At 36.5% G+C, this 15,066-nt stretch overlaps 1 protein-coding gene across 30 annotated transcripts in view; it reads right to left on the reverse strand.

Moving 5' to 3' along the window:
• Window positions 1-15,066, reverse strand: part of MYO9A (myosin IXA) — a 306,446-nt gene that overhangs the window by 177,560 nt on the left and 113,820 nt on the right. For 25 of the 30 annotated variants that reach the window (XM_073996176.1, XM_073996166.1, XM_073996163.1 and 22 more), the window contains 3 exons: window positions 12,020-12,109; window positions 7,032-7,148; window positions 3,691-3,825 (listed from right to left, as the gene is read on the reverse strand). In XM_073996176.1, the coding sequence (XP_073852277.1) occupies window positions 3,691-3,825; window positions 7,032-7,148; window positions 12,020-12,109 (342 nt within the window). The remainder of the gene's footprint in view (window positions 1-3,690; window positions 3,826-7,031; window positions 7,149-12,019; window positions 12,110-15,066) is intronic. The other 5 variants (XM_073996168.1, XM_073996173.1, XM_073996178.1 and 2 more) reach the window with 1 other exon arrangement.

Here is a 15,066-nt window from a genome sequence, read left to right on the forward strand (position 1 = left end):
GGTTTGTGGCCTAGGAGCAACAGGCTATATCATATAGCCTAGGTGTGTAGTAGGCTATACCACCTAGGTTTGTGTAAATACAGGATGATGTTCATGCAACAGCAAAATCACCCAGTGATGCATTTCTCAGAACACATCCTCATCATTAAGTGACACATGACAGTACCTCAACTAGTTCATAGATTTTTCTCCTTCTTTCCAGTTCACTGCTCTTCAGTCCAATTCAAGTCCTCTGCTAAATATACTTCAAATAGCTTCTCATTGTCTGAAAAATTCTAATCTTCTCTGCACGACATGTAAGTCCACAGTTTTAAGTACAATGTGTATGTTACCTTTGCCTAAAATATATTTTCCCATTGACAATCTAGTGAGCTCCAGCTCACTATTTGAAGCTATATACCAGAATCAACCCTGGAAAATTTCTGCAGCTTTCAGGTAGTTCCAATCAACCTCATCCTTTGTGTAACTACTTTACCTTATATCTGATTTCAGCATTTACATCCTGCATGGCAATTATTATATCTCTTTCCCATCCTACATGCCTATGTACTCCTTTTGGACAAAATTTAGAACCAAACCACAGTCATCATATTGAAGATTTTTCCTATAAACGTACCCATGATACTATATCTTCTTTTTAAATATTTTAACCTTAACTGATTTTATACTCAACTGAACTTAACAAGTAATCACTGAGTCACTGAGTACCCATTTCATACCAGTTACCAATGAGGTACATATAAATAAGACACTTGACAAGATTCTGATCCATAATTGCACCACATTGCCCAAAACATTGATATTCAGGGTAGCAAGTAAATGAGAATCACCCATCTTCCAAGTAGTTTTGAACACATTTTCCATAAACTCTAAGGTTTTTTATTTTTATATAATACATTTATAGCCAAGGCATTTCTTCTGGTTGGCTGTCTAATCTAGACTTCTAGAAAAGAATAATTTCAATTTACAATAAAGAATACCTGTCTTTTTTCAAAAGCAACTTAACCAATGTTCTGTTTAATGATCCACAGAGCAATTGATGTTCTGCTCTGTAAAATATAGAACCCAGACAACAAAATGCATTCCCTCACCCTTTTAACACATATATTTATCTGCAAGAGATAAAGAATATTAATTTAGTATGATTTAAGTAAGAGTCTTGGACTGAATCAACAGACATGGATGGCAATCCCAGCTTAGCTTTTGGTTAAAAGAAAATATTATACAGCCAGAGTGTTAAGGTTTGAATACTGGCTTTAGACATCATCTGAAAAACTAGAATAAAAATAGTACTGACTGATAAATAATACTACATAACTCATAAGTGTTAGCTAATATTATAACAATATTATCTTTCCAAAGCTCTAGTGTAGCATCTAGCTAAAAGGTTGTATGTTTAAAACTTTAAGCATTCATCAAGTTGGCCAGGACTAATATTGTCATGTTATTGTTAACCAGCCATTATGTCCTTTAAGCAAAATAGAGGCACTTTTTTAAAAAGTTAAGACAGAGAGCAACAAGATCCAATGATGGGAGACTTGATGATGTAAAGATCTTTTCTCCCCCTTTTCTGTAGACCTGCTAGCTGCTGTAGTCTTTCTGTTCATTCTCTATTCTTAACCATTTCCCTTGAGTTCAGTTTGATGAAACCTGTGTCTGCCTATGTCCTCACACACAAATTCTGGGGTACAATGTAAACCTATTACTGATTTCAACCTCAGTTTGGAGAAAAAGTCCACATTTTGTTTGACCCTCCCTTTACCCCAATAATTCTCATGGAAACTGAAAGCCCACTCTTTTCTTTGAGACGGAGTCTCACTCTGTCGCCCAGGCTAGAGTACAGTGGCATGATCTCAGCTCACTGCAACCTCCGCCTCCCGGGTTCAGGCGTTTCTCCTGCCTCAGCCTCCTTAGTAGCTGGGATTACAGGCTCCTACCACCACACCCGGCTAATTTTTGTATTTTTAGTAGAGATGGGGTTTCACCATGCTGGTCAGCCTGGTCTCAAACTGCTGACCTCGTCCATCCACCTCGGCCTCCCAAAGTGCTGGGATTACAGGTGTGAGCCACCGCTCCCAGCCGAAAGCACACTCTTTTTATACTAACTTAATCAATCTTGAGATTCTCATAAGAAATATCTAGTTACCCATCTTGGTCTCTCCATACCTAGTTTCTTTGTATCTACACTCTGTATTGACTTGAGATTCTGTTAATAAGCTCCTCTATCCCATCCCAGAACTAAGAGACCAAAGCAATCAAACAAGCATACAGTTGGCCCTCCATATCCTCGAGGGATTGGCTCCAGGACCCCCTGTGGATACCAAATCCACAGATGCTCAAATCTCTAATATAAAATGGCTTAGTACAGTCAGCCCTCTGTATTTGCAGGTTTGTATCAGTAGCTTTGTATCAGCCATGGGTTGAATGCTTGGATGTAAAACCCAAAGATAAGGAGGACTGACTGACTGTACTTAGCATTACACACAGTGACCAAGCCCAAGGTAGCAATTAAAAATCAACACCATTGTTTCTAAACTCCTGTGTGAAAGAAAAAAAAAGAAAAGAAAAAAACAATCAACGCCAGCAATAAAAGCAAAACAAAACAAACACACACATCTTTTTATTCAAAGGTTCATTCAAGGCCAGGCGTGGTAGCTTGTGCCTGAAATCCCAGCACTTTTAGGAGGTCAAGGGGGGAGGATCGCTTGAGCCTAAGAGTTTGAGACCACTCTGAGCAACATAGTGACACCTTGTCTCTATAAAAAATAAAAACAAAAATTAGCTGGGCATGGTGACGTGCACCTGTGGTCCCAGCTCTTGAGTGGCTGAAGTGGGGGGACTGTTTGAGCCCCAGAGGTCGACAGAGTGAGCCAAGATCAAGCCGCTGTACTTCAGCTTGGGTGACAGAGCAAGAAGACCCATTTCTAAAAAACATACACCCCTGCAAAAACAACAAAGGTGCAATCAAATAAGCATATATAAGCAATTTTTTTTTTTTTGAGACAGTCTCATTCTGTTGCCCAGTCTGGCACGCAGTGGCTCGAACACAGCTCACTGCAACCTACATCTCCCAGGCTCAGGTGATCCCCCCACCTGAGTCTCCTGAGTAGCTGGGACTACTGGCATGCAATACCCCATCTGGTTAATTTTTATATCTTTTGTAGAAACAGGGTTTTGCCATGCTGCCCAGGCTGGTCTCTAACTCCTGGGCTCAAGAGATCCACCCACCTTGACCTCCCAAAGTGCTGGGATTATCGCTGTGAGCCACCGCGCCCAGCCAGCAAATCTATTTCGGGGACTATAAAACCTCTGTCATCTGCTTACAATGACATGTGGACCACAATATTTGTATTGAAAGACAAGATTTAAAATGCTTATTATGTGCTTTCCATTCTTTTAATAAAATATTGTAACTGATATTATGATAAACAATTGAAGCTACCAGACTACTCTGTTGTATCTTACACATTTCTAACCCCATCAATTGAGTTTACATATACAAAGAGGCAACGGTATTTCTTCCCAAGCCAATTTACATCGTTATTCTTGTTTGTAAAGGCACGTTTCAATATTTAATAGAAATACTATGTAAATCAATAAAATGTCTGAAAAAATAAAGTGAATTATTATGAGTATGACTGAAAGATACGTGTGATGGGGGGACAAGTGTATACATATTTAGGTACTCACTTGTTCCAATTTAAAGATATGCTGATTAAAGTAGTGCTGTAAACGTTCATTAGCAAAATTAATACAGAACTGTTCAAAGCTGTTATTTTCATAATCTTCAAACCCAAAAATATCAAGAACACCAATGGACAATGTCTGTAAAACAAGAGAAAGTTTTGATTAAAAGTAATGTTTAAATTTATTTAATGAAAAATATCCACAACACGAGTAACAAAATGCTCAATTCCTCTAAAGCAGTACACAGGGGATTGTGTTTGGTCAGTATTCAAAATATATCATGAATTAAAAGTATTCCAGTTCTCTTTATCTTACTTTTGTCCTAATTAAAAAATACATCCAAACCGTTAATACATATAATCTATAGATTACAGAAATGTGTGAAGCAAGGTTAATGGCCTGTTATCTTAAGAAACCTCAGAAATCCCTAAGATCTAAAAGGGAATGGAAAAAAACAGAGTATGGGGAAATCAAAAGGTTATTTAAATGAAGGATCAAGAGAGGCAGGTTACTCCTGGCTATATCAAGAAGACGATGCAATTTTTCCTATTTTGACTTCTACACTACAATAAATAGAATTCTTCGTTAAGAACCAAACTAGTATATTTTATAAGCCTCATGAAGACTGAGTGAAACTAGATGTCAGAACGTATGGTTTCTTTTTTTTGTTTGTTTTTTGAGACGGAGTCTCGATTTGTTGCCCAGGCTGGAGTACTGTGACATGATCTCAGCTCACCGTAACCTCTGGCACCGGGGTTCATGCGATTCTCCTGCCTCAGCCTCACCAGCAGCTCGGTTTACCAAGGCATGCACCACCACTCCTGGCTAATTTGTTGTATTTTTGGTAGAGACGAGTTTCACCATGTTGGCCAGTCTGGTATTAAACTCCTTAGTACAGGTGATCCACCCGCCTCGGCCTCCCAAAGTGCTAGGATTACAGGCGTGAGCCACCACACTCAGCCAGAACATATGGTTTCATAAAGTTAAAAATATTTATTTAAAAAAAAAAAGTATGAGGTTTAAAATGTTGAATACTGCTAAAAGGATTATAACGAAAGACAGCAATCCCTGCCTCATCAAGGTCTGCTCCCTAAAGTCAACCACATTCAAATCTTTCAGCTGTTTGGTAGAATACAGAACACAAATGTTTATACTTCTAGGAATAAGCTAACTTCTTACTGTGGATTTGGCTCTAATACCTGCATATAAACACTTTTCTCATGACCCCAACCCATTCTAGAAATACAGTTGTATGACAATTTTGGTTAAATGAAAATAATTTTTCTCCACTGGTGCTAAGAGATACAATGGGCAAACTGATATCATGAATGATAAATAGTAAGATTTTTTTTTAAAGCCTGTACTATTTTGTTTAATTCTGCCAAGTTTAGGCCCTTAAAAAAATTAAAATAATGCCCTTCGAAAATATATCAATTTGACAAATTAGATTACAATTTAAATTAATTTTTGTGACTGTGAGTTTACCTGAAGCATGAAAAATTAACATAAGAGCAATTTCACATTTAAGGCAATATGATTAAATTAAAAAGATGACATTTTTAATCAGTCTGACAAGGTGGACTAGTCCATGAAGGCTGCCCAGAAAATACAACTAGATGTGAAATTAAATACCTATCATCTGCCATATTAAAAATAAATTCTAGTTAGAAAAAGTCTAAACATAAAAAATTATAATTATAAAAATATAAGAATAAATATTTTACAATCTTGGGCTAGAAGAGGCCTTCCTCTGTAAGTAAAATACATATACAAAATGCAAAACTAAAAACAAGAAAAATGACAGAATTAACTGCAAAAAAATTACAACATAAAATCACAAAAACAGATATTATAAATAAATCTAAAAAGTAAATAACTAAGAAAATAATTGCAATATATATCAAACTATAGGCCTCCACAAATATCCACAATAAATGCCTTCTAAAAAGGAGTAGGCCAGGCATGGTGGCTCACGCCTGTAATCCCAGCACTTTGGGAGGCCAAGAAGGGCAGGTCACTTGAGGTCAGGTGTTTGAGACCAGCCTGGCCAACATGGTGAAATCTCATCTTGACTAAAAATACAAAAACTAGTGGCGAGCACCTGTAATCCCAGGTACTTGGGAGGCTGAGGCAGGAGAATCACCTGAACCCAGGAGACGGAGGTTGCAACGAGCCAAGATCATACCATTGTACTCCAGCTTGGGCAAAAAGAGTGAGACACTGTCTCAAAAATAAAATTAAATTAAAAATAAAAGGAGTATCAAAAAGACAAAATAAAAAACAAAAATAACACAAAGATATTTTTAAAACATAGAGAATAAATAAAATAGAGAAAACATAAGGTGATGCTGAACTTTTATCTATCATTAAAAATAATGCAATAAAATGACCATTCCCTTATCAGATTAGGAGAATTTAAATACTGATAACATCCAATGTGGGTAAAGGTGTAGGGGATCAGGTGCTTTCACACACTGCTGCTGGAAATGTATAGTCTTTTTTGGAAAGTGTCCAATTTTTAAAATGTATCTATCCTTAAACTCAGCAATCAGCAGGGCATGGTGGCTCATGCCTATAATCCCAGCACTTTGGGAAACCGAAGCATGTGAATTGCCTGAGGTCAAGAGTTCAAGACCAGCCTGGCCAACAAAGTGAGACCCTGTGTCTACTGAAAATACACAAATGAGCTGGATGTGATAGTGGGCACCCATAATCCCAGCTACTCAGGGGGCTGAGGCAGGAGAATCGCCTGAACCTGGAAGTCAGAGGTTGTAGCGAGACCATGCCACTGCACTCCAGCCTGGGTGAGAGCGAGATACCATCTCAAACAAACAAACAAAGACAGCAATCCCACTTTGATAATTTTATCCTAGAGAAATGAATACACAGGTAAGTAAAAGAATATTTGTTACAGCATTATCTATAACAATAAAACAAAAATAATCTATTTTTAATGGATGGATTTATGGTACACATCTTATTATGTATTTATATTAAAACATTTTTTTAAATAACCAGGTCCAGATATATAATGAGACAGAAAATATTTCAAGCGATTCTAGGTAAAAAAATATATATATATGTTTGAAAGAATACAGAGAGCATGATTCTATTTACATTTTTTAAAGCAACTCTGAATATACACGTTTGGGAGGTAAAAACACATAATAAAAAAGGTCTGGAAAGACACACAGAACAATTCTTCTGAACAGGGTAATAAATAATGAATAAAAGTGATTTCTTACTTATTACTCTATATAATTCTGTGTTTTTAAATTTCATGTATTAACCAGTTTACTAAAATAGCTTTTAGGGAAAAACATTATAATCTAATATATCATTACCTTGGTATTATGCTCTAAATCTTTACTATTCAGAAGTGCATGATTAATTCGAAAAACTATCCAGTCAAACAGGGCACTATATAGAGACTTAGCCATGGAGTTCCTCACTGTCACAGCCTGAAAAACAAAAGGATTACAAGTGCATGTAGAATTGACAATGATATGATTAAGATACCATGACAAAGTTTTTTGCTCCCATTCAAGAAAGAAACTTACTATTCTGAATTAGAAACTAATTTTTCTCTCAAAATAAAAAATCTATAACTTAAGTTTTTTGTTTGTTTGTTTTTGAGACAGAGTTTGGCTCTTGTTGCCCAGGCTAGAGTGCAATGGCGCAATCTTGGCTCACCATAGCCTCCGCCTCCTGGGTTCAAGTGATTCTCCTGCCTTAGCTTCCCAAGTAGCTGGGATTACAGGCACATGCCACCATGCCTGGCTAATTTTGTATTTTTAGTAGAAATAGGGTTTCTCCATGTTGGTTAGGCTGGTCTCGAACTCCTGACCTCAGGTGATTCACCCATCTCGGCCTCCCAAAGTGCTGAGATTACAGGCGTGAGCCACCGCACCCAGTCAATTGAAGTTTTCCATATGTACTCATTCAATTAGTCCCACTCAGAGAATCTAGGCCAAAACTGCCATTAAAGATGAGAGAAACAAAATGTAGGTCACCCAGCTCAAAACATGTTTACTAAAAATTGGGATATATATTCCCCCTAGGAAAGAAGGTATAATTGGAAGTTTACAAACAAATGACTTTGCCAGTTAGTGTGGGTAAGAGTATTCTAGGCAGAGGAACAAATCTGTTAGCAAACAGCCATTAATTTCTGCAGGATCCAAATCACCCTCTTAAAACATACACTAATACAACCACAATTACATTGATAGTTGTCTTCAGCTTGTCACCCATAGAAACTCCTAGAATTACTCCATCCTTGAGGACAGAAACAATTCCTTCATTATGTAGTTACAAAATTTATTTTTTCCTCACTCTAAGCTTTCCAAGTTTATGACAATTCTCTATACTATCTGCTCTATTTTCCTGTAAGTCTGAAATTGTTCTTAAAAAAACAAGAATTTCACCATTTAGAAAGCATAAATTTACAAAAAAAAAAAGGGGGGGGAGGAGTAGGGTAGGGCACATGTCTTACAGAATTGAGTCTTGGCACTTAGAAGAATATAAATCCTAGCAATTTACATATTTATTATCTAGGGGTTTATTTTGAAGCTTGTATATTCAGGCATATATTTATAACTCTGTTTTGAAGTATAAAGAAAATAGAGAGTAATGATTAAGAACTAGACTATCTTCCAATTCTAGTTTTTCTACTTATTCTAGCTGCATAATCATGACTAAGTTACTTAACCTCTTAGGCTACTGCTTATACATCTGTAAAAAGAAGGTAATACTACAACCTACCACACAGGTGATGAATTATTTTCTGAATACTGAAGGAAAAAGAAGCTTCCAGTTCCTAGACCAAAAAATAACTGCCTACATAGCAGAGAGAAGATTGGTATCAAATTCTCTATCTTCAACACCAGAAACCTGTATTATTTTTTATTGTTGTGCAGTTTTAGAATATTTTTAATCTGCAAATGGTTGAATCTTTGGATATGGAATCTGAGCGTAAGGTGAACCAACTATCAAGAAAACCAATGGTAGAATGAAAATATAATAGAATACCACTGTATTTTTCCCCCAGAAAGAAAAGAAAAATGAAGATAATCTGATAAAATTCAGGGAAAGTACAATATTTGAAAACTAAATCAACAAATATAAGACATAGAATAAGCATATAAACATTATCACAATAAATTTTATAAATGAGTTGAATTTAAAAGACAGACCTTCAGACAAAGATAAAAACTAAAGTCTAACTACACTATGGTTTACATAATGTACCCTTTTTATAACATACCATAGTTATAGAATCCAGATATGCCAATACAATACCTATTTATTTACTTTGTACTCCAAATTTTGTACTTCCAGCCCTCTTCTCTGAAACGCATGTCTGTCTTTCATAGCTTAACCTCAGCAAACCCAAATACCAAGTAATATTTTCCCACCCAAACAAGACCTCATTTAGTGTTTCCTATCTCATTGAAGGGTACCAATATTCTTACAGTTGTGTAAACCAGAAATGTAGGACTCATCCTTGACACCTCCTTTGTTTGCCTTGCTTCCCATTATTCAAGTCATTACCAGGTCCTGTTGATTTAGTCATCAATTTTTTTTCTTTTAAATCCATACATTTCTCCCTGTCAATATGTCACCATTCTACAAAGCAAATATCATTCTCACTATTGCAGCCTCTGAACTCATCTCTCTACATCCACTCCTGACTTCTGTGTTTGACCAAAACCCAAGATAGCCCACAAGATTCCCATCCCCTGGGGAGTACAAGTTCTGTATAATTCCCTCCTCGTAAGTGTAGGCAGAACTGTAAATACAATGGATTCCACTCCCATATGAACCTGATGTTACATGATAAAAATGAAGGGATTTTAAAGATATAAAAACCCAAACCAATTGACTTTTTAATCAAAGGGAGATCATCCTGGATAGGACTGACATAATCAGAAAAAGCTCTTCAAAAGGGATTTGAGTTCTGCTGTAAATAGAGCTTCTCCTGCTGACCCTGAAGAAGCAAACTGCCATGTTACAGGCAGGGTCACATGGCAAAAAATCACATCAGCCTCTAATTGCTGAGAATGGCCCCTGACTGACATCCAACAACAACAGAAAACTAGATGCCTCAGTCCTAGAATCACAAGGAACTGAATCCTGTCAACCACCTGTGAACTTGGAAGAGAACCTCAAGCCTCAGATGACACATTATACCCCAATGGATATCTCAATTTCAGTGCTTGAGATTAAGGGGCTGAAATTTTTATTAAAGAAATAACGGCCGGGCGCGGTGGCTCATACCTGTAATTCCAGCACTTTGGGAGGCCGAGGCAGGTGATCACACGGTCAGGAGTTCAAGACCAGTCTGACCAAAATGGTGAAACCCTGTCTCTACTAAAAATACAAAAAATTAGCTGGGCATGGTGGCGGGTACCTGTAATCCCAGCTACTTGGGAGGCTGAAGCAGGAAAATCACTTGAACCTGGGAGGCAGAGGTTGCAATGAGCCGAGATCACATCACTGCACTCCAGCCCAGGTGACAGTGTGAGACTCCAACTCAAAAAAAAAAGAAAAAAATACACCAAACAAACATAAACAAAAACAAAGCTGGGAATACAAAACAATCTCAGAAGGTTACATTTAAAGTTAAAAATAAAAATAAATATTTAAAAAAATTTTGTAATGAAAAAGGTGGTGTGGTCATTAGAGAAATGCAAATCAAAACCACAATGAAACGAGTCACAATGGCTATTGTTAAAAAGTCGAAAAACAACAGATGTTAGTGGGGATGCGGATAAAAAGGAACATTTATACATTGTTGGAGGGAGTGTAAATTAGTTCAACCATCGGGGAAGACGGTGTGGCAATTCCTCAAGGACCTAAAAGCAAAACTACTATTCGACCCAGCAATCCAATTACTGGGCATATATCCAAAGGAATAGAAATCATTTTATCATAAAGACACATGTAAGCATATGCTCACTGCAGCACTATTCACAAGAGCAAAGACATGGAATCAACCTAAATGCTCATCAATGACACACTGGATAAAGAAATGTGGTACTTATACACCATGGAATACAATGCAGCCATAAATAAGAAGAAAACCATGTCCTTTGCAGGAATATAGATGAAGCTGGAAGCCATAATCCCTTGCAAACTAACGCAGGAACAGAAAACCAAACACAGCATGTTCTCTCTTCTAAGTGGAAGCTAAATGATGAGAACACACGGAGACATACAAGGGGTGATAAAGAGTGGGAGAAGGGAGAGGATCAGGAAAAATAACTAATGGGTACTAGGCCTAACACCTGGGTGACGAAATAATCTCTGCAACAAACCCCCATGACACAAGTTTACCTATATAACAAACCTGCACATGTACCCCGGAACTTAAAGTTAAATTTTTAAAAAAAGAAAAAGGTAGTGAAATAAAATGTAAAAAGCAATGAATATTTATTTTACATAAAAGAAATATAAAACTCTTAAAGATTTGGCTTTCTTATTGTTTAGAAAGAAGCTCTCAAAGTGGAAGACTATAATATGACATAAGAAGAAATGTGGACTTGGAGACACAGAAGATGAGACAAATGGATCAATGTCAAGCTTAAAAAACATTCTCTAGAATTCAATCACAATTTCCTCACCTCTGTCTTCTAATATTCTAATTTCATATTCCTGTCCAATTTTTATAATTATCATAATTTGATTTGTCATCACTTTCATAAAATTACTCCATAAAGTAGTGGCTTTTCAATAATTTTCCTACCCCTACAGATCTGAGTGGTATAATAGTAGCAACAAATATCACCTAGAAGCCTCAGTATACAGATGATATTTAAAGTGATGGGACTGGGTAAGATAACCTCAATGAAGAATATAGAGAAGAAGAAACAAAGACTGTGTCCTAGGGTACTCCACCTTTTAGAGTTGAAGAAAAAAGACAAGACAAGCAGAAAGAACTGCAAACAAGTAGCCAACAATGAAAAAGTTAACCAAAAAAGTATGATGTGCTAGAAGAAACTGTCTCAAGAATAATAATTAATTGGGTCAAATACTGCTCATTTATAATTCTAATCTACCATCTATCTACCCCACATTAGTAATATGAAAGTTAGAAATGATGAAGAGGTTAAGATCCTTGGAGAAAAATGCAAGCCTATTTCTCACAATCACATTCAAATTTAAGTTTCCAAATCAATGGAAAATTCACAATCAAATTTAAAGGCCTAGAAAATATTTCAATGAAAACTTTTTGCCCTTGTCATTTTCCTGCTGTTAAGAGAAAACCCAAACTTCAAACCTAAACTTCTAACAATGTCCAGAATGCTTTCATTTCATAGAAAATTCATCATACCTCTGCCAACTTGTATGGCAAAATAAGCTTTTCTCCCACTGTCACCGTCTTCCTTGTAACTAATGCTTCAAATAGCATCTCTTCTTTAACCTATAAAACAGAAAAGTAAACTCAATATGTAAGATTTATGACAATGTGTTGAATTATCTTTTGAAAAAGCCAAATAGAGGAGGAAAAGCTTAATGAGATTAGCAATTATATAGCAGAGAAAAGAGTCAATACACTGGGCAATTTTAATACTGGCCAAAATGGAATTTAAGTGTCCCACTCAAAAGACAACTGGGTTTTTTCAAGTTAAAGCTTGCTTTCTGATCATAACAGAGAAACATGTTTCACTATGCAGAATACAGAAAATATAGAACAGAACAAAAAACATTTTAAGATGATCAACCATAATCTCACAAGCTGGAGGCAAGGACTAAAAAGTGACAGCACTTCTTGAATTCCAGAAATATTCCAAAGGATATTAATTTATGTTTCAGATATTCCTTCTTCATGAATCTTGAATTCTAGGAATATTCCAAAAAATACTTACATTTCAGATGTTTCTTCTTATTCATGAATGATAAACTTTTAAGATAAAGTTGACACTTCCTTTGTTCTCACTCTCTCCCCAGAGACAAATACTATCATGAATTTCACGTTATCATTTCAGTTCATGTTTCTACACTTTATATGTATTAAATATATTCATAAACACTATACTATACTGTCAAATGAATTTAATGTTTACCTATAAAGTATCATATTGCCCATATGTTTTTCAGATCTAACTATGTGGATAATTTTTATTATTATTATTTTTTTCAGACAGTTTCATTCTGCCATTCAGGCTGCAGTGCAGTGGTGTGATCTCGATTCACTGCAGCCTCAACCTCCCAGACTCAAGCAATCCTCCCGCTTCAGCCTCCTGAGCAGCTGGGACTACAGGCACATACCATGTTGATAATTTAGATCAACCTTATTCATCTTAACTGTTATACAGCATTGCAGCATATAAATATACCACAGTGTGTAATCCATTCTCCTCTTTGTAGGCATTTACACTATTTACAATTGTGTGTGATTACAAAATAAACCACAATAAATATTGTTGCATATGAGTTCAAAAGTTTCTGTGAAGAACAAACCTAAAAGTAGAAGAAGGTTAGAGCATACATATTTTCAGCTTTACAGAATACTACCAAATTCTTATATATAATTTTTACCAATAAGCTCTTTCAGCAGTAGCACTGAGAGTTCCTACTTCTTCCAAACCTTGACTATACTTAATGTTACCAGACCTCAGAATTTTGTCATGATGATGGGCATGAAGTGGTAAAACAAGGACATTTTATAAAAGTATCCATACATAATAAAAACATAACATTCATAAATGTAGGCAATATAAAAATTTATCGGTAAAAAGTATTAGATTATAATAGCTGTGAATGGTAGCTCACGACTGTAATCCCAGCACATTAGGAGGCCAAGGTGGGCGGATCACTTGAAGTCAGGAGTTCGAGAACAGCCTGGCCAACATAGGAAACCCTGTCTTCACCAAAAATACAAAAATTAGCCGGATGTGGTAGTGCACACTTGTAATCATAGCTACTCGGGTGGCTGAGGCAAGAGAATCGCTTGAAACCAGGAGGCGGAGTTTGCAGTGAGCCAAGACCACACCACTGCACTCCAGCCTAGGTAACAGAGTCAGACTCCATCTCAAAAAAAGAAAAAAAAAAAAAGATTATAAGGAGAAGATTGAGTTATAAAATGACAGAAAGAGGCATTACCCTGCCACCAACAACATATGATAGATCAATAATCTTTTAAAGAACAACTTTGAATCATATTGAATGGATAAATATTACCTAGCAAATACAACAGCTTTCAGAGCATTCACTGATCAACTCTCAAATTCCAAAAACTGGAAATAATTTGAGGCATATAACAAAATGCAGTAAAGCCAAAAATCAACAACCAAATTTAAATAAAAGGCCTCAACCTTTTAGATTTATTCAAAATACATTAAGAAACAAAAATAGTACCAGATTACACAAAAATGACAAAACAAAGCTAAGAAAAAAACGTAATAAAATCCAAAGCTATATTGTGAGGTATATTTCTGCAATTATTAAAAGTAAATATTGGCTGGGTACAGTGGCTCACACCTATAATCCCAACACACCTGTAATCCCAAGGCAGTAGGACTGCTTGAGCTCAGGAGTTAAAGACCAGGTTGAACAACACAGCAAGACCTCCTCTCTATTAGAAATAAAATGTAAAATCAGCCAGGCATGGGGGCACGTGCCTGAACTCCCAAATACTCAGGAGACTGAGGCGGGAAGATTGTTTGAGCCCAGGAGATCAAAGCTACAGTGAGCCATGATCGTGCCACTGCATTCCAGCCCAGGACTACAGGCACATGCCACCACGCCCAGCTAATTATTATTATTATTTTTTTTTTTTTGAGACAGAGTTTTGCTTTTGTTACGCAGGCTGGAGTGCAATAGCACAATCTCGGAACACTGCAACCTCCGCCTCCCAGGTTCAAGCAATTCTCCTGCCTCAGCCTCCCGAGTAGCTGGGATTAGAGACGGGGTTTCATCATGTTGCCCAGGCAGGTCTTGAACTCCTAAGCTCAAGTAATCGCCTGCCTCGGCCTTCCAAAGTGCTGAGATTACTACAAGTGTGGGCCACCGTGCCCAGCCTCATACCATGGACTCTTATACAACAACAAAAAAGAAGAATCTAGAACATAGAAATCAGAATTGAAAGATCTCAAAAACATACTATGGAATGAAAAAAAGCCAAGTTTCAGAATAATACATACAGTATAACATTTATATAAAGACTGAAAACAGGCAAAACTATATATTCTTTATAAAAACATCTATCTATACTGAAAATACAGAAACAAGAATAGGAATGACGAACACCAAATTCATAATAGTGGTTACCTCTGGTGGAGACAGAGGTACACAGTGGGCTTCAATTATATGCAATATTTTATTACTTGAGTGGGGCTGTGAGTACGGGTTGATTACATTGTTTTCTATATAATATTG

Source organism: Macaca fascicularis, chromosome 7 (assembly GCF_037993035.2).
Source record: "Macaca fascicularis isolate 582-1 chromosome 7, T2T-MFA8v1.1".
NCBI lineage: Eukaryota > Metazoa > Chordata > Mammalia > Primates > Cercopithecidae > Macaca > Macaca fascicularis.